Here is a 24911-nt window from a genome sequence, read left to right as displayed (position 1 = left end):
TGGAAGGAAAAACGTTCAGTAGAGTTAGTCCCTGGTGAGATAGGCGTTTACAGTCCGAATGGCCTCTGAGAAGAAACTCTTTCTCAACCTCTCCGTTCTCACCGTATTGCAACGGAGGCGTTTGCCTGACCATAGCAGCTGGAACAGTCCGTTGCAGGGGTGGAAGGGGTCTCTCATGATATTGTTGGCTCTGGAGTTGCACCTCCTGATGTATAGTTCCTGCAGGGGGGCAAGTGAAGTTCCCATAGTGCGTTCGGCCGAACGCACTACTCTCTGCAGAGCCTTCTTGTCCTTGGCAGAGCAATTCCCAAACCGGATGGTAATGTTCCCGGACAAGATGCTTTCCACCGCCAGGTCATCCACTCAGTGAACGACGTTCTTTGCTCGGCTCCCAGCGGAGCAAGATGTCCGTCGGGGAATGTTGCCGACTGGCCCGCTGCAGACTGCAGGAGTACGCGCTGAGGGATGGACTGAAGCTCACTGCAGCCAATGCCAAGGCTCGGTGGGGGAGGACAACAGTCTGAGGCCCTTCCGCTGCTGGACATGGGGGGGGCAGAGTCCGGTGGAGGCACCCCACAAACAAGGGAAGGGATATCACCCCAGGGGGGCCACATGAGTGGCAAGGGTGGGGGTAAAAATTGTGAAAAACAGTACGTAACGATGAGCTGAATATATGTATAGCCTCCGAGAATATCTGAATTATTTTTTTACACAGTTCCTGTACAATGTATATTTTTCACTTAGAATAGTTTAGTTTGATTAAAAGAAAAGGTGGTCTTGGAAGCTAATACAATAGTGGAGTTTAAGGGCTTTTAGATAGGCAGATGTTTAGACAGAATGAAGGGGGACCTGGTCAGGGGAGTGGGGGGGAGGCGCAGATAATGAAGGGGGGGGGGTACCCACGTATGGCGGCAGCCAGTAGGTAAGGACGTTCGATTAACTTTTGTAACTGTCCACGCCAAAATGTAGCGGCACTTGTGTACTGCTGAGGTGAGATCTACCGTATGAATTTACCGGGTTCTCTGCAAAAAACAAGGCATTTCACTGTACCTAGGTACGTGAGAATAAAGGATCATTGTATCGTCATTGAATTTAATCATTGTAGTGGAGGAGTATGTGATCGTGTGTAGGAAGGAACTGCGGATGCCGGTTTACACCGAAGATTGACACAAAGCGCTGGAGTAACTCAGCGGGACAGGCAGCATCTCTGGAGAGAAGGAATGGGTGACGTTTCGTGTCGAGACCCTTCATCAGACCACAACCAGAGAGCTGCGCTGAACTATTATCTACCTCATTGGTGACCCTCGGACTATCCTTGATTGGACTTTGCTGGTTGTATTTTGCACTCAATGTTATTCCCTTATCATCTATACACTGTAAATGCTCATTTAAGAATAAGGAGTAAGCCATTTAGAACAGAGACGAGGAAACACTTTTTCTCACAGAGAGTGGTGAGTCTGTGGAATTCTCTGCCTCAGAGGGCGGTGGAGGCAGGTTCTCTGGATGCTTTCAAGAGAGAGCTAGATGGGGCTCTTAAAAATAGCGGAGTCAGGGGATATGGGGAGAAGGCAGTAACGGGGTACTGATTGGGGATGGTCAGCCATGATCACATTGAATGGTGGTGCTGGCTCGATGGGCCGAATGACATTCTCCTGCACCTATCTCTATTGTCTATTGTTTGTAATCATGTGTTGTCTTTCTGCTGACTGGTTTCTGCTGCACGCAACAAAAGCTCTTCACTAGGAACACGTGCGAATAAACTAAACTGAACCTATCCAGAGATGCTGCCTGTCCCGCTGAGTACCTCCAGCCTTTTGTGTCTATCTACGGTGTGGACCATGTGAAGGCAGATGAGATAGAGTTGATCTTGGCATCATGTTTGACACAGACATCGTGGGCCGAAGGGCCTGATCCTGTTCTATGCTCTAAGTCAAGATGTTGTAACAGCAAGGAGATTGTAATTTAGGTGATGCACCAAATATGAAATATTGAGTTTGTGTGCAGTTGGAGACATCAGAATAACAATTGCAGAAAAATCCTCAGCTTGTAAAATATGATGATAAAGGATAATTATGGAAGAGGTACACTATTGTTTATGCGTTAACATTAAGCAACAGGACTTGGCATATCTTTAGTAATCTACTGTTGCAAATGCATTTGAATGTGAGAACTAGATTTTTTTTAATTGTATCTGACCACATTTTTGACATTTGCAATGTCTCTAAGTTGTAAAGGCACAGAACAAAAATAAATGCAATTAACACAAATTTCCTCCATTAATAATTATTCACAGGTATAAATGAATTAGAATATCACCCTTATATCGCTATGAACATTGTTTTTAGCAGATCAAGCTTGCGCAGAAGAGACTTAACCTGTTGTAATGTCTATTGTTGGTATATAATGGAACACTTATTTTTAAAGGGCCCGTCCCACTTTCACGACCAAATTCACGACCTTTTTTACTCGTGGACATTTTTCATCATGCTAGACAAAACGCCCCGACCTACTTGATGCCACGAGTACCTACGACTAGCATCACGGCCTGCTATGACCTCCCTACGACCTCCCTACGACCTCCCTACGACCTCCCTACGACCTCCTACGACCTCATGACGATCATGCTGTGAGTATGAGTTGTAGATTGATGATGCATGTGAACCAATCACACATAAGCCAGCATCACTAACTCCACCCCGCTATAACACTTATACTAACACTCGTCCCTGGCACTGCCAGTCTGAGCAGCTAGGATGCACTGACAATCTGTTATCCTCAACGTTGTTAAGTTTTAGTGCTGATTAAAGATGTGTTTAAATCATACACGGTCTCTGCTGCCTGTTTACATGAGTCAAGGGCAAACTCGGCAGAGGTCGTGAGTTAGGTCGTGAAAGTGGGACAGGCCCTTAAGTATAAAATTGCATTTATTACTTTGAATCACAAACTATGATGAAAATATGAATCTGAAATTTTAGCTAGGTTTATTTCAGTTTAGTTTATTGTCACGTGTACAGAGATACAGTGAAAAGCTTTTGTTGCTTGCTAACCAGTCAGCGGAAAGACAATGCATGATTACAATCAAGCCATTTACAGTGTAAAGATACATGATAAAGGGAATAACGTTTAGTGCAAGGTAAAGCCAGCAAAGTCCGATCAAGGACAGTCCAAGGTTCACCAAAGATGTAGATAGTTGTTCAGGACTGCTCTCTGGTTGTGGTAGGATGGTTCAGTTGCCTGATAACAGCTGGGAAGAAACTGTCCCTGCATCTGGAGGTGTGCGTTTTCACACTTCTGTACCTCTTGCCCGATGGGCACGGAGAATAATTTAAAGAAAAGTAAGACTATTTCCTTCACTACTCAGGTAACTTTTCAACGTAAGTTCACAGTTTAAGGATAAGGGGGAAATCTTTTAGGACCGAGATGAGAAAAACATTTTTCACACAGAGTCTCTGGAATTCTCTGCCACAGAAGGTAGTTGAGGCCAGTTCATTGGCTATATTTAAGAGGGAGTTAGATGTGGCCCTTGTGGTTAAAGGGATCAGGGGGTATGGAGAGAAGGCAGGTACAGGATAGTGAGTTGGATGATCAGCCATGATCATATTGAATGGCGGTGCATGCTCGAAGGGCCGAATGGCCTACTCCTGCACCTATTTTCTATGTTTCTATGTAAGTCAAGGATTATTATGTTACAAGTAGAAAAAGTCAGAGTGTCTTCCCTTCCAGAACACGATCAGAATTAATTTACTTATTGTCAAACTGGAGGAGAAAAAAATCGTCTTAAACACTTGGAGAAAAATATATTGTTTCTCTTTAATAATTGACATGCACGTTGATGGGTACTTCTGCTATTTTAGTAATACATACCTTAGTTTTGGTTTGCAAATCTTGGTGGAAATTGTGGCATGAGATATCACACTGTATGTCTGTGACTCTTGTACCAATCTTGAAAAAACAATAGCAAAGTCGTTACCACATGTTCATTCCATCCAAGTTTGTGAGATCAGTGCATTTCTTCAATTTGCACTGGATTTGGTGTGGGCCCAAGTGGTTCCAAACCAAGCAGCCCGAAATTCATAACTCTGGGGAAAAGAAAATGGAAAAGAAACTACACAACATGCTGGAGTAACTCAGCGAGTCAGGCAGCATCTCTGGAAGACATGGATAGATGATGTTGGGGTCGGGGCCCTTCTTCAGTGGTGGTGGGTGGAGGGGGGGGGGGAGGGGGTGAAATCTAGAGGAGAGGTGGGAGTGGGACAAGGCCTGGCAAGTGATAGGTGGATACAGGTGAGGGGGAGGGGGTTTGTTGGTCGGCAGATGGGTAGACATGAAAAGAAGACTGCAAGGTAAGGAAAGAGGATGAAATGTGAAGCCAGAGGAAAGGAATACGGGTGGATGGGGATGGAGGAAAGGGGAATAGCTGAATAGCTTTTGTTTGCTCATGTTCGTAAGTCATAGGAGCAAATTAGGAGATTCGGCCTCGTCAACTGCCTGTCTGACCCTTCCTTTCTTGTTGTCTGTGCGTGTTAAATGTATGTTTTTAGTGTTCTTTAGCTTGTTTTATGTGGGAGGTGGGGGGGGGGGGGGGGGGGGGGGTGGGGAGTTGGGAAAAAAAACTTTTTCTGATCTCTTACCTCGACAGAGATGCAATTTTTTTCAGCATCGTATCTGCGTCCGGACCGCGGCCTAACATCGAGGAGTTGGCGGCCTTTGCCGGAGACCGACTTCGGGAGCTCCACCGCGGGAGCCTGCGGGACTTAGCATCACGGAGCTCACGATCCCTGTCGGGGATCGACCTCTAAGCCTCAACCGCGGGAGCCTGCGGACTTTAACATCACGGAGCTTGCGTTCTCTGGTTAGAGACCGACTTCGGGAACTCCAAGCCGCAGGAGCTTCGATCGCCCCGACGCGGGTACTTCGACCACCGGCTGTAAGTGGTTTGTTGTGGGCCTGACTGCGGATGGTTCATTTGCCCGGAGAATAAAATAAAAAGATTGGCCTTCCATCACAGTGAGGAACGTGGGGAATCCACTGTGGTGGATGTTTATGTTAACTTTTATGTAGTTGTATGACTTGTTGCTTTTCTTTTAGTATGGCTGTATGCTAATTCGAATTTCACTGTACTTTAATTGGTACACGTGACAATATACTGACCTTGAAACCTTGAATCCTCTCAAAGTAACATTAGCAAATTTGCAGATGACACGCTGGGTGGCAGTGTGAACTGTGAGGAGGATGCTATGAGAATGCAGGGTGACTTGGACAGGTTGGGGGAATGGGCAGATGCATGGCAGATGAAGTTTAATGCGAATAAATGTGAGGTTATCCACTTTGGTAGCAAAAACAGGAAGGCAGATTACCATCTAAATGGCGTCGTTGGGAAAAGGGGAGTGCTATGGGATCTGGGGGTCCTTGTACATCAGTCTATGAAAGTAAGCAAGCAGTGAAGAAAGCGAATGGCATGTTGGCCTTTATAACAAGAGGAATCGAACATAGGAGCAAAGAGGTCCTTCTGCAGTTGTACAGAGCCCTAGTGAGATCACACTTGGAGTATTGTGTGCAGTTTTAGTCCCCTAATTTGAGGAAGGACATTCTTGCTATTGAGGAAGTGCAGCGTAGGTTTACAAGGTTAATTCACGGGATGGCGGGACTGTCATATGCTGAGAGAATGGAGCAGCTGGGCTTGTACACTCTGGAGTTTAGAAGTATGAGAGGGGATCTCATTGAAACATATAAGATTGTTAAAGGCTTGGAAACGCTAGAGGCAGGAAACATGTTCCTGATGTTGGGGGAGTCCAGAACCAGGGGCCACAGTATAAGAATAAGGAGTAAGCCATTTAGAGGAAACACCTTTACTCACAGAGAGTGGTGAGTCTGTGGAATTCTCTGCCTCAGAGGGCGGTGGAGGCCGGTTCTCTGGAAGCTTTCAAGAGAGAGCAAGATAGGGCTCTTAAAAATAGCGGAGTCAGGGGATTTGGGGAGAAGGCAGGAACGGGGTACTGATTGGGGATGATCAGCCATGATCACATTGAATGGACGGTTCTGGCTCGAAGGGCCGAATGGCCTACTCCTGCACCTATTGTCTATGGTCTATTGTCTATTGACCCATCAAATCTACTCCGCCATTCAATCATGGCTGATCTATCTTTCCCTCTCAACCTCATTCTCATGCACTTCTCCCCATAACCTTTGACGCCTGTACTAATCAAGAACCTGTCAATCTCCGCTGTGAAAATACCCAAGGACTTGACCTCCACAGCCGTCTGTGGAAATGAATTCCACAGATTCACCCACCAACCAGCACCTGCAGTTCCTTGTGTCTAATGGGAAATAGAGGTCCGTTTCCTGTGGTTCATCGCATGTGAATAATGACTGTGCAGCATCTGAAAACTTTGAAAGACACATTTACTTTGGATGTTAGTCATTTGACATGGGGGATAAAAATAGATAAAGCATCAGAATGGCTTTTGAGATATTTATAGCGTCCATAACAGCTGAAAGGCGAGAATAGCATGTCTGTTCACGTTTATCTCTTTGTTCCAACCCAGTTTCAAAGGAGCCACCGTCAAAAGGCATAAGGCCCCTTGTTGACATGGATGTACAGTAAATGCCTGCTAGGTGAAGTATTAGCATTTGGATATTGTTCAGCTCAACATGACGTCAATTCTTCTTTGTAGCCTTTTGTGAAATTGCAGCAGTATTATCTTGTTTTATTTAAAAATAAGGGGTCGGCATAGAAATGTTGCTGCCTTAAGGGCCTGTCCCACGAGCATGCGACTGCATGCGGCAAGCGCAACCCAACCGGAAGCGGGGGCCGCGCGGAGGTTGAGTGATCCCGTACGAGTTGACGTGAAGTTCGAGCGAAGTCCGCGGGAAGTTCGCGCTAGGCGTACGCCGTCAAGACGCTGCGTATGCCCATTGGGGCGGTGCGTACGGCCTTAATGTGGCTTTGGGCCGGCAGGCCGTTGCCGCGCGGAATTTTTGAACAGTGTCAGTTTTTCGGAGCCCCGCGCGATGTCGGGACCAGCCCCGCACAACTCCATACGGCTCCGACGATCGAAGTGGGACCGTCCCCGCAAGGCCGTACGGCTCACGTTAGGTCACGCTTGCCGCATGCAGGCCCATGCTCATGGGACAGGCCCTTTACAGTGACAGAGATCCAGATTCAAACCTGACTACGGGCGCTGTCTAGAGAGTTTGTACGTTCTCCCCGTGACTGCGTGGGTTTTCCCGGGCGCTCCGGTTTGCCCCCGTGCTCCAAAGACGGGCAGTTTTGTATGTTAATCGGCTCCGGTAAAATTGTAAATTGTCCCTAGTGTGTACAGGATAGTGCTAGTGTGCGGGGATCGCTGACTGGCGCAGACTCGCTGGGCCGAAGGGACTGTTTCCGCGCTGTATCTCTAAACTAAACTAAACGAAACTACCGTGAAAAGAATCCATTAGTGGAGTTTCTCCCCAACTCAAAATATTCAGCAATGTAAAATGATTCCAGATGCCACTCTATCAAACTGAAGTGAATTATTTCTCATGTCATTCATAAACTATGTTGTAAACCTATTGTATGACACCTGAGACGATATTGATTTAAGGGTTTCCTCAACCAGGAGACGTTATAACGACAGACAGATTTTTAACGGCTGATGCATTTTGACTAGATGTTCATAGATACATAGACAACAGGTGCAGGAGTCGGCCATTCGGCCCTTTGAGCCAGCACCGCCATTCAATGTGATCATGGCTGATCATCCACAATCAGTACCCCGTTCCTGCCTTCTCCCCAAACCCCTTGATTCCGCTAGCCCTAAGAGTATCTAACTCTCTTGTGAATGCATCCCGTGAATCGGCCTCCACTGCCTTCTGTGGCAGAGAATTCCACAAATTCACAACTCTCTGTGTGAAAAAGTTTTACCTCACCTCGGGTCTAAATGGCCTTATTCTGCAAATGCGATGACCATCTGCAAATCTGATGAGGTACAAGCTGTGTTTACATTGTATCTCGTGCACAGATTGTACTCCAGAAGGCATTTTAATGTGGATGCGTCACAGCAAGGAATTGCACAGAGTTGTGGACGCAGCCCAGACCATCTCACAAACTAACCTCCCTCCCATTGACTCCATCTATACTTCACGCTGTCTCAGCAAGGCCAGCAGCATCATAATAAAGGACCAGGCTCACTCCCTTTGGGGGGGGATGTTAGGCAGATGGTTGAATAAAGGCAATAGAAAATAGACAATAGACAATAGGTGCAGGAATAGGCCTTTCGGCCCTTCGAACCAGCACCGCCATTCACTGTGATCATCCACAATCAGTATCCCGTTCCTGCCTTCTCCCCATATCCCTTAACTCCGCTGTCTTTAAGAGCTCTATCTAACTCTCTCTTGAAAGCATCCAGAGAATTGGCCTCCACTACCTTCTGAGCCAGAGAATTCCACAGACTCACAACTCTCTGGGTGAAAAAGTATTTCCTCGTCTCCGTTCTGAATGGCCTACCCCTTGTTCTTAAACTGTGGCCCCTGGCTCTGGACTCCCCCAACATCGGGAACATGTTTCCTGCCTCCAGCGTGTCCAATCCCTTAAATAATCATATGTTTCAATAAGATGCCCTCTCATCCTTCTAAACTCCAGAGTATACAAGCCCAGCTGCTCCATTCTTTCAACATATGACAGTCCCGCCATCCCAGGAATTAACCTCGTGAACCTACGCTGCACTCCCTCATTAGCAAGAATATCCTTCCACAAATGTGGAGACCAAAACTGCACACAATACTCCAGGTGTGGTCTCACTGGGGCCCTGTACAACTGCAGAAGGACCCCTTTGCTCCTATTCTCAAACTCCTCTTGTTATGAAGGACAACATGCCAGAGAATAAAAGACTGAAGGTGTGATACAAAAGGATTGATGAGTTGCGATTTGTGAAGATGAAGTGAAGAATGTGGGTGGACGGGGTGGGGGAGGGGAGAAATAGATGCAATGAGGATGGGGGAAGAAGGGGGTGGGAGATTGCTCCACTGTTTAACAACTACTAAATGGTCAAGAAAGATCTGACATAATTCTGTTTAATTCAGGATAATTACAGTATGTGTGCAGCTTGGATGTTAAAAAGAAGAAACAGTTCAGAAATAAGTTATCAGAACTATTTCCTTTTATATTTTAGTATCTTGACCTTATTTGTATCTTAGAGTGATACAGCGTGGAAACAGGCCCTTCGGCCCAACTTGCCCACCTCAGCCAACATGTCCCAGCTACACTAGTTCCACCTGCCTGAGTTCGGCCCATATCCCTCCAAACCTGTCCTATCAATAGACAATGAACAATAGACAATAGGTGCAGGAGTAGGCGATTTGGCCCTTCGAGCCAGCACCACCATTCAATGTGATCACGGCTGATCATCCCAATCAGTACCCCGTTCCTGTCTTCTCCCCATATCCCCTGACTCCGCTATTTTTAAGAGCCCTATCTAGCTCTCTCTTGAAAGTATCCAGAGAACCGGCCTCCACCACCTCTGAGGCAGAGAATTCCACAGACTCACCACTCTCTGTGAGAAAAAGTGTTTCCTCATCTCCGTTCTAAATGGCTTACTCCTTATTCTTAAACTGTGGCCCCTGGTTCTGGACTCCCCCAAAATCGGGAACATGTTTCCTGCCTCTAGTGTGTCCAAGCCCTTAACAATCTTATATGTTTCAATGAGATTCCCTCTCATCCTTCTAAACTCCATAGTGTACAAGCCCAGCTGCTCCATTCTCTCAGCACATGACAGTCCCGCCTTTCCGGGAATTAACCTTGTAAACCTACGCTGCACTACCTCAATAGCGAGAATGTCCTTCCTCAAATTAGGGGCCCAAAACTGCACACAATACTCCAGGTGTGGTCTCACTAGGGCTCTGTACAACTGCTGAAGGACCTCTTTGCTCCTATATTCAACTCCTCTTGTTATAAAGGCCAACATGCCAATCGCTTTCTTCACTGCCTGCTGTACCTGCATGCTTACTTTCCATGCAGCTGTCTAACTGCTTCTTAAAAGTTGGGATAGTCCCAGCCTCAACTACCTCCTCTGGCAGCTTGTTCCATACACGCACCACCCTCTGTGTGAAAAGGTTACCCCTCAGAATCCTATTCAATCTTTTCCCCTTCACCTTGAACGCATGTCCTCTGGTCCTCGATGCGCCTACTCTGGGCAAGAGACTGTGCGTCAAAAACAAATTAATGAGAAAAGATTTCTTGTGACTTGAAACCTCGTTCATTTCAATCAAATGTGGCCGGCATGGAGTTGCTGCCTTACAGCGCCAGAGACCTGGGTTCGATCCTGACTACGGGTGCTGACTGTCTGGAGTTTGTACGTTCTCCCTGTGAACATTTATTGTTGCGGGTGATTTCAACCACTCCGACCTCAAAACTGTACTCCCCAGGTTCCATCAGCATGTTTCCTGCCCAACCAGAGGAAACCATATTCTGGACTTAGTTTACACTAATATTACTGAAGCCTACAAAGCCCTCCCCCTCCCCCACCTTGGTCAGTCTGACCACCTCTCTCTGTTCCTGCTCCCCAAATACACACCTCTGATCAGACGTGTGAAACCTACCACGAGGACAGTGAAGGTCTGGCCTGAGGGGGCTGTCTCTGTTTTACAGCAGCAGTTTCAGCAGACAGACTGGAGTCTGTTTGCTACCCAGTCCACCTTCAATTCACAAGTGGACATCAACTCATACACCTCAACAGTTATGGACTATATAAAATTCTGCACCGATAATGTCACTACACACAAAGAAATAAAGACCTTCCCTAACCAGAAGCCGTGGATGAGCAGGGAGGTCAGACTCCTACTGAAGGCTCGCGATGCCGCTTTCAGATCTGGCGACGCTGAGGGATACAGCTCATCCAGGGCCAATCTGAAAATGGGAATTAGGAATGCCAAACTCAATCACAAACGGCGGATTGAGGAGCACTTCCATAACAACTCTGACCCCAGGCGCATGTGGCAAGGAATCAAATCCCTTGCCGATTACCAGAAAGTTAACACCCCTCCCCCAGACAACGCCACCCTTCCTGACGAGCTAAACCATTTCTATGCTCGCTTTGACCGTGATAACAAAACCCCAGCCATCAAAGTTGCTCCACCCCCAAATGAACAACCCCTCAGTCTCTCCACCTCTGCTGTACAAGATGCACTGAGCAAGGTGAATGAGCGCAAAGCTGCCGGCCCCGATGGCATCCCTGGCCGGGTGCTTAGGGCATGTGCTGGACAACTATCCCAAGTCTTTACCGACATTTTCAATCACTCACTGGCCCAGGGTGTTGTCCCCACTTGCCTCAAGACATCAACCATCGTGCCAGTGCCCAAACAGTCAGCCACAGGGAGCCTCAACGATTTCCGCCCGGTGGCACTCACCCCTGTCATTGCTAAGTGCTTTGAGCGGCTGATCTTGGCTCACCTCAAAGCCAGCCTCCCCCCCACACTGGACCCCCATCAGTTTGCCTACCAGGCCAACAGGTCTACAGAGGACGCCATATCGGCGGCCCTACACTCTGCCCTGACCCACCTGGACAACAACAACTCCTACATCAGGTTGCTGTTCATTGATTTCAGCTCCGCTTTCAACACTGTCATCCCCGCCAGCTTGATCACCAAACTCAGCGGGCTTGGCATCTCCACCTCCCTCTGCAACTGGACACTGGATTTCCTCACCAACAGACCACAGTCTGTTAGGGTCAACAACCTCACCTCCTCCACTATAACACTGAACACCGGCGTGCCACAGGGCTGTGTGCTCAGCCCTCTCCTCTAGTCCCTCTTCACCCACGACTGCATCCCTAAGTACGGATCCAACGCCATCATTAAGTTTGCTGACGACACCACGGTGGTAGAACTGATCAGTGACAACGATGAGTCAGCCTACCGAGAGGAGGTCCAGCACCTGACAACCTGGTGTGCCAATAATAACCTCGTCCTCAACTCCAAGAAGACGAAGGAACTTATTGTCGACTTCAGGAAGGTCAGAGGGGGCAGACATACCCCCATCCATATAAACGGGACTGAGGTGGAGCGCGTCTCCAGCTACAAATTCCTCGGGGTACACATCTCAGAGGATTTGTCCTGGTCCCTCAACACCTCCAAGCTGATCAAAAAGGCACAGCAGCGCCTTTACTTCCTGAGGAGGCTCAAGAAAGCCCACCTGTCCCCCCAGATCCTGACCAACTTCTACAGGTGTACCATCGAGAGCATCCTGACCGCCTGCTTCACGGTATGGTACAGCAGCTGCACTGTTGCGGACAGGAAGGCACTACAACGGGTGGTGAAAACCGCGCAGCACATCATCGGCGCCCTGCTCCCTGCCATGGATGCCCTCCACCGAAAACGGTGTCTGAAACGAGCTGGGAAGATCATTAAAGACCCCTCCCACCCCAATCATGGACTGTTTGCCCTCCTCCCATCAGGGAGGCGGTACAGGAGCCTCAGGTCTCGTACCAGTAGGATGAGGAACAGCTTCTACAATCATACCGTCGCATTGCTGAACTCGGAGTCCCGCCGATAGATTCCTCCGGTCCCTCCGTCCCCATTGTTTAATTATTCTGCATTTTCTATTGTTCTGTATCCTCTTTTTTTTTAAATTTCTATATTGCACTACTACGGACTGACGCAAAACTGCATTTCGTTGTACCGATACTCAGTATTTGTGCAATGACATTAAAGTTGAATTGGACTGCGTGGGTTTTCCCCGGTTGCTCCGGTCTCCTCACACATTCCAAAGATATACAGATTAGTAGGTTAATATGGCTTGAATCAAAATTGTTAACAGTCCCTTGTGTGTAGGATAGCGGTAGTGAATGGGCGATTGCAGGGCCAGCGAGGATTCGGTGGGCCAAAGGGCTTGTTTCCAAGCTAGATCTCGAAACTAAGCTGAACGAAACAATCTGAAAGTAGACATATCTTCGCTGGACATCTTCGCTCGGCATGTCTGGACCTACCTGATCTCCCGTTTGCCAAACACTTTAATTCTCCTTCCCATTCCCACGCTGACCTTTCTGTTCTAGGTCTCCTCCATTGTCAGAGTGAGGCTAAACGCAAATTGGAGGAACAGCATCTCATATTTTGCTTGGGCAGCTTACAACTCAGTATGAATATTGATTTCTCTAACTTCAAGTAACCCCTGCATCCCCTCTCTCTCCATCCCTCCCCCACCCAAGTCGCACCAGCTTCTCGTTATCACCTAGCAAACAGCCTGATTCCTTTATCATTGTTACCTTTATGCATTTCTTCCATTCATTTCTTCTATATCTCTCTCCATCACATTCCGCATTTCTCGTTTTTCCCTTTCGCCCAACTCTCGGTCTGAAGAAGGGTCTCGACCCGAAAACGTCGACCTTCTTTCCATCCTTCTCTCCAGAGGTGCTGCCTGTCCCGCTGAGTTACGCCAGCAATTTTGTGCCTGAAAGGACGGGAACTGAAACTGGAGACCATCTTGCCGTTGGCAGCCTGCACTGTGTGATTCACTAACATCCACGCTCAAGGCTTGTGTGAAATCCTGCCTGAATTATTCACCACCTCTGCACCCAATGTCTCCCGCGTCTCAGTAACTGGTTTGTCTCTCAAGCCTGATTGCTGCGTGCCTTGGGGGGCCGCTTTCCCCTCCGAGACTCATGCAACGCGTGAATCCTATTCATTACGGCAAGATTAAAGACTTAATCTTTCACGTGAGAAGTGTGGTTTTGAATCTGTATCATACTTTAAGCGTCTTTAATTGCCCATTAATTTACTCTCCAATTAAATTACCTAATTAGTCACACCACTCTCAGGTCAATGTATTCTGAATCTTTCCACATTATCCCCGTTAAGGATCAACATCTGAACAGCTTTTGTTTTGATCCATACTGGACACAAAATCATTTAAAGTGCGACGAACTTTGAACTTTAGGGTGGGCACTATGGCGCAGCGGTTGAGTTGCTGCCTTACAGCGCCCGAGGCCCGGGTTTGATCCTGACTACGGGTGCTGTCTGCACGTACGTTCTGATTCCTGGGATGTACAGGCTGATTCCTGGGATGTCAGGACTTTCACATGAAGAAAGACTGGATAGACTCGGCTTGTACTCGCTAGAATTTAGAAGATTGAGGGGGGATCTTATGGAAACTTACAAAATTCTTAAGGGGGTTGGACAGGCTAGATGCAGGAAGACTGTTCCCGATGTTGTGGAAGTCCAGAACAAGGGGTCACAGTTTAAGGATAAGGGGGAAATCTTTTAGGACCGAGATGAGAAAACCATTTTTCACACAGAGAGTGGTGAATCTCTGGAATTCTCTGCCACAGAAGGTAGTTGAGGCCAGTTCATTGGCTATATTTAAGAGGGAGTTAGTTGTGGCCCTTGTGGCTAAAGGGATCAGGGGGTATGGAGAGAAGGCAGGTACAGGATACTGAGTTGGATGATCAGCCATGATCATATTGAATGGCGGTGCAGGCTCGAAGGGCCGAATGGCCCACTCCTGCACATATTTTCTATGTTTCTATGTTTCTCCCTGTGACCTGCGTGGGTTTTCCCTGGGACCTCTGGTTTGCTCCCACACTCCAAAGACGTACAGGTTTGTAGGCTAATTGGCTTGGATAAATTGTCCCTGGTGTGTGTAGGATAGTGTAAGTGTGCGGGGATTGCTGGTTGGCACGGACCTGGGGGGCCGAGGGACCTGTTTCCGTGCTGTATCTCTGAACTAAACTAAACAGGAAGTAGGAATGAATGGGTGATAGACACAAAATGCTGGAGTAGCTCAGCGGGACAGGCAGCTTCTCTGGGTAGCAGGAATGGGTGATGTTTCGGATCGAGACCCTTCTTCAGACTGAGAGTCAGGGGAGAGGGAAACTCGAGGTATTGGAGGGTACAAAGAACATGTAAGGTGTGCAAAGGACAGATCAAAGCAGACGATGATCAGGAAATGTAGGATGAAATGTCTGAAGAAGGGTCTCGACCCGAAACGCCACCCATTCCTTCGCTCCATAGATGCTGCCTCACCCGCTGAGTTTCTCCAGCATTTTTGTCTACCTTCGATTGTTCCAGCATCTGCAGTTCCTTCTTAAACAGAAAATGTAGGATAGTTCTTCTGCAGTTGTATAGGGTTTTTCTGCAGTTGTATAGGGCTCTGGTGAGACCACATCTGGAGTATTGTGTGCAGTTTTGGTCTCCTAATTTGAGGAAGGACATCCTCATGATTGAAGCAGTGCAGCGTAGGTTCGCGAGATTGATCCCTGGGATGGCGGGACTGTCATATGAGGAAAGATTGAAAAGACTAGGCTTGTATTCACTGGAGTTTAGAAGGATGAGGGTGGATCTTATAGAAACATATAAAATTATAAAAGGACTGGACAAGTTAGATGTAGGAAAAATGTTCCCAATGTTGGGCGAGTCCAGAACCAGGGGCCACAGTCTTAGAATAAAAGGGAGGTAATTTAAGACTGAGGTGAGAAAAACCTTTTTCACCCAGAGAGTTGTGAATTTATGGAATTCCCTGCCACAGAGGGCAGTGGAGGCCAAGTCACTGGATGGATTTAAGAGAGAGTTAGATAGAGCTCTAGGGGCTAGTGGAGTCAAGGGATATGGCGAGAAGGCAGGCCCGGGTTATTGATACGGGACGATCAGCCATGATCACAATGGAGCGGTGCTGGCTCGAAGGGCTGAATGGCCTCCTCCTGCACCTATTTTCTATGTTTCTATGTATCTAGTTCTTTGTTAGTTGAGGGGAGTAACATTCATCAGGAGAACAGTGACATTAGTGGAACTGAGGAGGTGGGCACAGAGAGAGAGAGGGAGAAAACAGGGGTTACTTGAAGTTAGAGAAATCAAAAAATCATACTGCTGGGTTGTAAGCTGCCCAAGCGAAATAGGAATAAATGGATCGGTTTCAGGTTGGCTTCCAGCGATCTCTGTGGTCTATAACTGACTGCCAGTGTCCTGTTTACTTCACAGTATTACACTGCAGGTATCTATTATCTACTACATTGGCCATCATGACCGATAGAACATAGAATTGTATAGGACAGGAACAGGCCCTTCGGCCCACAATGTTTGTGCTGGCCAATTTAGTCAAGATGAACTGATCTTGGCTTCATGTTCAGAATCGAATGAACAATGATATGAATGATCTCATCTGCCTACACATGATCCATATCCCACTATACCCTGCACTTCAGACGTCTATCCAAAAGCCTCTTAAATGCCACTATCATTAAACAAGGAATAACTCTCAGTGAACTCTCAGGGGTGGGAGATTGCAACCTTCACGTGGTCCACCCTGTTTCGACAAATGCAATCAACCCGCCGTACACAAACAAAGAGATAAAATAGAACAAGTTGACCGACAACTTTAGGCTGTGCACGCCATACGCAAGAAGAAGTGAACTGAAATAACTCTTAGAAGATTGTGCAGAGTGGAATTCATTTGAGTGCTTCAATAGGGAAGATAATCTTGGTCAGAAGGGGAAAGTTATTCAAAAACAGATGACATTCGGGTTAAAAAAATGAGCATTTCCAGGATTTTTACTTACAGATGTGAATGTATGTTCAATGGTCAGCATGGACTCAGTGGGCCGAAGGGCCTGCTTCCAAACTGTATCTTTCAGTTCAAAAATAAACTCACTCATTCTGATCTTGCCTATCAATGTGAAATAGACCACGGTAATCGTTCTATTGGAGTCAATGGCAATTGTCTTGAAGTATGTTCAATGGTTCTTTAGTACCACATGTATCATGGGGCAGTGATATTCTTTTTGTTTTTGCATACAGGTCAGTAAGATTGTAAGGATGAAAGCCAATATTAGGTTCTTAAAGCCTCTGTCCCACAGGCGTATTTTTGGGCGACTACAGGTGACTAGGCTGTCGCCACATGGTCGCGGGGTGACGCCTGTACGGTCGTGAGTCGTCTCCTCAAGTCGCCTAAAGAGTTGTAACGTTTTTCTGGTCGCCGCTGGATTTTGAAATGTTCAAAACTTTTCGGCAACTGAGGGCTTGACGTAGCTTGTCTTGTCCTGTAGTAGGCGCTGTTGTAGGTTGTCGCCAGGGTGACGTTGGTCGTCGCCAGGTGACGTTGGTTGTCGCCGGGCGCTGACTTCGGTGAATTCCATTGGCGACTACCTACGTCAACCGGCGACTGAATTGTCTTCAGTTGTCGCCGACAGGGTCGTAGCTTGTCGTAGCTTATATGTGGATGTAAGTTGACTTTGGTGTGGTCGTAGGTGGACGTCCTAATGGGTCGGCGGTTGTCGATAACTTGCCCTAGCTTGACGTAGACTAGGTGGTAGGTTGTTGTAGCTTGTCGTAGACATTGTCGTGGGGGGGGGGGGGGTGGTCCAGTCGCCGCTTTTTCGGCGATCTGCTACTACTGTGACAGCTGCCGGCAGTCGCCAAAAAAATCGCGTAAGTGGGACAGGCCCTTTAGACCACTCACACACACAATGCAACTTCTTGTAACCACAGAGGACGAATATCACGGTGATTATGTTTGGTAACTGCGAGCATTACATGTGCCACCGCAACAAATTCCTTCTCACTGGCGCTCCGTCAGATGGGAATGAACCATTACATGCAAGCGAGCATCAGCAGTTACGGGGAGAAGGCAGGAGAATGGGGTTGGGAGGGAGAGATAGATCAGCCATGATTGAATGGCGGAGTAGACTTGATGGACGGAATGTCCTAATCCCGCTGCTATCACTTATGACCTTATGACCTTGTGAGGGCGGCACAGTGGCGCAGCGGCACAGCTGCAGCCTTACAGCGGCAGAGACCCAGGTTCGATCCTGACTACGGATTCCGTCTATACAGAGTATGTACGTTCTCTGCTTGGGATTTCTCCGAGATCTTCAGTTTCCTCCCACACTCCAGAGACGAACAGGTTTGTAGGTTAATTGGCTTAATATAAATTTTAAAAAATTGTCCCTGATGTTTGTGGGATAGTGTTAGTGGGATCGCTGGTCGGTGCGGACTCGGTGGGCCAAAGGGCCTGTTTCCACGCTGTATCTCTAAACCAAACTAAACTAAAATGGTTCCCAACCCAAGCCACTATTTGCAGATTTACAATCACATATTACAATCGCTCCACACTCCTAAATCTCTACTCTTACAGCAACATATCTTACCTTGCACTAAAGCATATTCCATAGACAATAGACAATAGACAATAGACAATAGGTGCAGGAGTTGGCCATTCGGTCCTTCGAGCCAGCACCGCCATTCAATGTGATCATGGCTGATCATCCCCAATCAGTACCCCGTTCCTGCCTTCTCCCCATATCCCCTGACTCTGCTACCTTTAAGAGCTCTATCCAACTCTCTCTTGAAAGCATCCAGAGAATTGGCCTCCACTGCCTTCAGAGGCAGATAATTTCACAGACTCACAACTCTCTGGGTGAAAAAGTTTTTCCTCATCTCCGTTCTAAATTGCTTACTCCTTATTTCTTAAACTGTGGCCCCTGGTTCGGGACTCCCCAACATCGTGAACTTATAAAGGAATGATTCCTTCATCATGTATCTCTACACTGTAAATGGCTCGAGTGTAATCATGTATTGTCTTTCCGCTGACCGGTTAGCGAGCAACAAAAGCTTTTCACTGTACCTCGGTACACGTGACAATAAACTGATCTGAATTGAATCTGAATCTGGTGAAGGTTTGACTCTGATCGTGTATTTAAACTTGGACGACAAGACGATGCTATGACATGATTCGCCCTCTAACCTGCTCCCTCTACCTCTCCCCTGCTCTGAGGCAGAAATACATCCATTACCCATTGAGCAGCCCCGTGCAAAACCAAGCTGGGGAAAAAAACAGGCAAATCAGCAGAATCCCCAACCACACTGACTGTGGCGATAGATTTACCACAAGATCTATCTTGGGTTTTGCCGAAGAGCTGCATTTCACATCCAGAATATACCACCAGCTCAAACCAAATCGAATATTAGGTAATTGTAATCATGTCATAAGGACACACCATCCCCTAAAGCCCAATAAAAAAAATGCAGCACCTCCTCCAACGCCATGGAAAGATGCTGATGATATATTGTGTTCGTTTGCCCTTAAAGAATAAACTTCTGCCTACACTTGCCCCTATTGCAACTGTGTCACTGTTTGCCTGCGAGACAGTGGGATTGCCTGATCTGACGTTTAAATTGTCTTCCTCAGAGTGCTGGTCGCAGGCTACAAGCGAGGAACAAATGCACTCGGCTTTGCGCTATGTATCTGGCTGAATCTTCGCCGTGAGAGGACGGGCCAGCAGCAGCGAGGGGGAGACAGACGAGAGAGATGGCTTCAAGCACAACATGGCTCAAAAGTCCCACCGCGTCCATTGCAGTCCCGTCGCCTCGGAAGGTAATCTTCTGGACGTTCCTCGTCGCCTGTTTCACACCCTGGTAAGTCCCTGCAGTGTGTTGCTTTGGCGTGTGTTCATATCTTGGCAAAAATATATAATCGGGAGCCTTTTACCCCATTGTGACCGGTGAACGAGAGGCGGATCGTGGATAGGTATTCAGAATCCCATCAGGTGCAGAGGAGAGTCCCGTTATTATGGATAATAATCTGGCCTGTGTGCATTTAAACTTGGCTCACTGATATCTGTGCGTTATATGTGTGTGTGTGCACATACATTTGTGCGTATATATTTATATATATAAGTGGGTATATGTATATATGTGCGTTTTTGTGTGTGTGTATATAATTTATGTATATATATATATATTATTGTACGTATGTATGTAGATGTATATAGTGTGTATGTGTGTTTATATATATATATATATGTGTGTGTGTACATATATGTATTACCGTGCGTATGTATGTGTGTAGATATATATATAGTGTATAATTGTGTGTGTGTGTATAATATATATATATGTACATTTATATATGTTATTGTGCGTATGTGTGTGTGTATATATGTATATATATATATATTGTGTATATGTGTGTGTATATATAATAGATATATATTTATGTGCACATATATATATATATTATTGTGCATATATGTGTGTGTGTACATATATATATATACACACACACACACACACGCACAATACTATATATAGTGTATATATATGTGTGAATGTATATACATATATATATACGTATGATCGAGCGTCGGATATATATTTATATATTTCATTATGTATTTATAAATATATATCCGACCGTGGATTTAGCACGTCGCCCGCTTGGATTACATTCTCGGATTCCTTTGTTCGTGTATTATTGGCGCTGGGAAACGGATCATAGGATTTAACTGCCTGCCTGCCTCCTCTCCTCTGATTAAAAATCAAGAGCCACATGCCCGGGTGATGGTGTGGGAACAATAATATGCGCTCACGGCCGCCTCGCTTTACCTTCAAATGCTTTCTGATGTCAGTGTTCCTGCTTGTATCTCTTGCCTCCCCCCCCCCCCCCCCATCGCCGGTGGGCTTTCCTACATGCTGTAGATCCTGGCCGCCCTACATACCTGCACACGCACCGTTGACAATTGCTCCGTTCATTTTTCACACGGTGCTTAGACGAGTAGCCAGGGCTGGGAGCAGACGCGTGTGTTTTTATGTTTGTTATCTTTGCAACACATAAAACTTGAATTTGTAGTTTAGTCATTGACGTTAACGCCGGGGCTGCAGATGCAGATAAATCTAGGTTAGATATCCAGCTTGGTGCAAATCGCTGCTGGCTCTTAAAGTGGTATAGAGTTAAAAAACAACAACAAAAAATGGCCTAAAAAACGGATAGCAGGCCACACACAGTTCTATTGAGAATCCATCCGCCCTCGGGATTTCCACGTTCTCTGATGACATAGATTATATTTGCAAATGGAATTGAAGCCCCCGAGATACCCAGGGCAGGAGGGGAATAGAGGATAGCAATGGTGCTTAATATTCCCATCATCAAAGGGACCAGAGTGAATAGACACAAAATGCTGGGGACACATAGAAGATGGACACAAAGTGCTGGGGTAACTCAGCGGGTCAGGCAGCATCTCTGGAGAGAAGGAATGGGTGACGTTTTGGGTCGAGACCCTTCTTCAGACTGTGAGTCAGGGGAGAGGGAAACTAGAGATGTGTGGACAAGGGTAAGGTGTGAAAACGGCAGATGGTGATCAAGGGAGTGTAGAATGGTTCTTGACTGGCTGAGGGGAAGATGACAAGGAGGGATCCAATCAGTACACATAGAAGCATAGTAAAATAGGTGCGGGAAATAAGCCATTTGGCCCTTCGAGCCAGCACCGCCATTCAATATGATCATGGCTGATCATCCAAAAGCAATACCCCGTTCCTGCTTTTTCCCCACATCCCCTGATTCCTTTAGCTCTAAGATTTTAATCTAACTCTCTATTGAAAAATGTGGCCTCCACAGCCTTCTGTGGTAGAGAATTCCACAGATTCACAACTCTCTGGGTGAAGCAGTTTTTCCTCATCTCAGTCCTCAATGGCCGACCCCTTATTCTTCAACTGTGACCCCTGGTTCTGGACTCCCCCAAAATCGGGAACATTTTTCCTGCATCTAGCCTGTCCAATCCTTTAAGAATGTTATATGTTTCTACAAGAATCCCTCTCATCCTTCTAAATTCCAGCGAATGCAAGCCCAGTCGACCCATTCCTTCATCACAAAATTAATCAGGAGGACAGTGAGACTAGTCGGAGAACTAGGGTGGGGGAGGGAGAGAGAGAGAGGGAAGGCAAGGGTAACTTGAGGTCGTACCACTGGAGCGTAAGATGTCCAAGCGAAATATGAGGTGCTGTTCCTCCAATTTTGACTGGGCCTCACTCTGACAGTGGAAGAGGCCCAGGACAGAAGGGACCTGAGTGGATGCCTCACTTCACATAGGAAATGCATTGGGGTATTTATTGTACAGGGGTGGGCATTTCAACTTGCATTCATAAGGTCAGAAGTTAAAAGAGCAGAATTGGGCCGTTCAGCCCATCAAGTCCACTCCGCCATTCAATCAAAGCTGATCAGTCTGAAGAAGGGTTTCGGCCCGAAACGTTGCCTATTTCCGTCGCTCCATAGATGCTGCTGCACCCGCTGAGTTTCTCCAGCACTTTTGTCTACCTTTGAATTTCCAGCATCTGCAGTCCTTTCTTAAACAAAAATCATAGCTGATATATCTCTCCCTCCTAACCCCATTCTCCTGCCTTCTCCCCCATAACCGCTGACACCCATACCAATCAAGAATCTATCTATCTCTGCCTAAAAACATTCACTGACTTGGCCTCCACAGCCATCTGTGGCAATGGATTCCACAGATTCACCACATTCTGAAGAAATCCCTCCTCATCTCCTTTCTGAGGGTACGTCCTTTTATTCTGAGGCTGCGGTCTCTTGTCCTAGACTCTCCCACTAGTGGAAACATCCTCTCCATTCATTAAACCACTCTGATGCCACCTTTGTTGAAAGCAGGTTTAAGTTTAGAGATACAGCACTTTGCCCAGCCGAGTCCGCACCGACCAGCGATCCCCGCACATCAACACCATCCTACACAGACTGGGAACAATTTACAATTTTAGTGAAGCCAATTAGCCTACAACCCTGTACGTCTTTGGTGTGTGGGGCGATACTAGAGCACCTGGAGAAAACCCACATGGTCATGGGGAGAACGTGCAAACTCCACATCATCTTTAAGTGTAGTTGGGCCATGTTGGTATGCATAGGCAAGTTGGGCTGAAGGCCTTGTTTCCACACTGTATGAATCTATGACTCTGTGTGGTGGGTGGTGGGAGATAGGGCTGGTGGTGGGGATGGCAGTAGAGTTTCTGCCTTACAGTGCCAGTGACCCAGGTTCGATCCTGACTACAGTGCCCATGGAAGCACGTTCTAGGCACCCATGGCCTTTTGTGTGGTAAACATGCCCTGCACATCTCGTTTAAGCTTTTCCCTCTCAGCTTAACGGGCGGCATGGTGGCACAGCGCATAGTGTTGCTGTCTTACAGCGTCAGAGACCTGGGTTCAATCCTAACCATGGGTACTGTCTGTACAGGGTTTGTACATTCTCCCCGTGACCTGCGTGGGTTTTCTCCGGTCTCACACTCCAAAGACGTACAGGTTTGTAGGTTAACTGGCTTGGTATAAATATAAATCAGCCCTAATGTGTCATAAGGTCACGAGATCATAAGTGATAGGAGCAGAATTAGGCCATTTGGCCCATCAAGTCGACTCCGCCATTCAATCATGGCTGATCTATCTCTCCCTCCTAACCCCATTCTCCTGCCTTCTCCGTAACCTCTGACATCCGTATTAATAAATAATCTATCTATCTCTGACTTAAAAATATCCACTGACTTGGCCTCAACAGCCTTCTGTGGCAATGAGTTCCACAGATTCACCACCCTAGGATAGTTTTAAAGTGCGGGGATCGCTGGCTGGCATGGACTCGGTGGGCCGAAGGGCCTGTTTCCGCGCTGTATCTCCAAACTAAACTAAACTTAACTGAAGCTTAAAGGAATGATTTATGTCTGGTCACCTTACATCATCAACCTTACTTCTCCTGTCATCATTAAAAATATATTATTTTCTTGTTGCTATCTACATATTGCATGAAGTAATATTTCCTTCCCAACTGTGTTCTCACCAACTTCAATTTCTCTCCAATTTCACACATTCCTATTCATACTCACGCTCACTCTAGCCTTGATACATGAAAGAGCAGATGCAATGAGAAAAGTGTGGGAGGAAAACTTTATTGCAACTGGATGCAGGAGGAAGTCGACTGAAAGTATATACTTTTAATATTCTTTCATATCACAATAGACAATAGGCATAGGTGCAGGAGTAGGCCATTCAGCCCTTCGAGCCAGCACCGCCATTCAATGTGATCATGGCTGATCATCCACTATCAGTACCCCGTTCCTGCCTTCTCCCCATATCCCCTGCCTCCGCTATCTTTAAGAGCTCTATCCAACTCTCTCTTGAAAGCATCCAGAGACTAGGTGGCCTCCACTGCCTTTTGAGGCAGAGAATTCCACAGATTCACAACTCTCTGGGTGAAAAAGTTTTTCCTCATCTCCGTTCTAAATTGCTTACCCCTTATTTCTTAAACTGTGGCCCCTGGTTCTGGACTCCCCAGCATCAGGAACTTATAAAGGAGTTTAAGAGCTTATTTATGTGTATATAGAACTGAACTGTTCTGTATTTTTGTTTACAATATTCTGTTGTGCTGCAGCAAGCATGAACGTCATTGTCCTATCTGGGACACATGACAATAAACTCTCTTGACTTGAGCTCTGTCTAACTCTCTCTTGAAAGCATCCAGAAAATCGGCCTCCATTGCCTTCTGAGGCAGAGAATTCCACAGATCCACAACCCTCTGCGTGAAAAGATTTTCCCCCCATCTCCGTTCTAAATGGCCGACCCCTTATTCTTAAACTGTGGCCCCTGGTTCTGGATTCCCCCAACATTGGGAACATGTTTCCTGCCTAGAGCGTGTCCAATCTCTTAATAATCTTATATGTTTCAATAAGATATCCTCTCATCCTTCTAAATTCCAGCGTATACAAGCCCATCACTTCACTGATTGGCGACATTTACTCATTTTCCCAGCTCCAGCAAAAATGAAGATGAAGACTATGAAGACTTGACGCTTAATAAAACATGGGTACTGACTCCGAAGATTTATGAAAGCGATGTCACTCTTATTTTGAACAATTTATTGAAAGGCTATGATAACAAACTCAGGCCCGATATAGGAGGTGAGTACACTTGTTCATTCCTTTCCTCAAAGTGTATCTAGCGAGAAATAAAGTATTTAAGTGTCTCAGAATAAGGCGGAGATGATCCTCAATAACTTGCCATGTTTTGTTGCAGTGAAGCCTACCATTATTGGCACCGACATGTATATAAACAGCATTGGACCAGTGAATGCGATCAAAATGGTAAGTAATGCGAATATCAATCTTCTGTGCTTTGAGATCTTTAA

The 24911-nt window shown here is 46.6% G+C and overlaps 1 protein-coding gene across 2 annotated transcripts in view; it reads left to right on the top strand.

Annotated features, from left to right (window-relative positions):
• Positions 1-19090: 19090 nt before the first annotated feature.
• gabrg2 (gamma-aminobutyric acid type A receptor subunit gamma2) overlaps positions 19091-24911 on the top strand; it is a 94278-nt gene continuing 88457 nt past the window's right edge. The window contains exons 1-3 of one of the 2 annotated variants that reach the window (XM_033029236.1): positions 19091-19377; positions 24536-24684; positions 24800-24867. In XM_033029236.1, the coding sequence (XP_032885127.1) occupies positions 19271-19377; positions 24536-24684; positions 24800-24867 (324 nt within the window). In that variant the 5' untranslated portion in view covers positions 19091-19270. The remainder of the gene's footprint in view (positions 19378-24535; positions 24685-24799; positions 24868-24911) is intronic. The other variant, XM_033029235.1, reaches the window with a different exon arrangement.

Source organism: Amblyraja radiata, chromosome 11 (genome assembly GCF_010909765.2).
Source record: "Amblyraja radiata isolate CabotCenter1 chromosome 11, sAmbRad1.1.pri, whole genome shotgun sequence".
Lineage (NCBI taxonomy): Eukaryota > Metazoa > Chordata > Chondrichthyes > Rajiformes > Rajidae > Amblyraja > Amblyraja radiata.
This window is presented reverse-complemented; position numbering and strand designations above follow the sequence as displayed.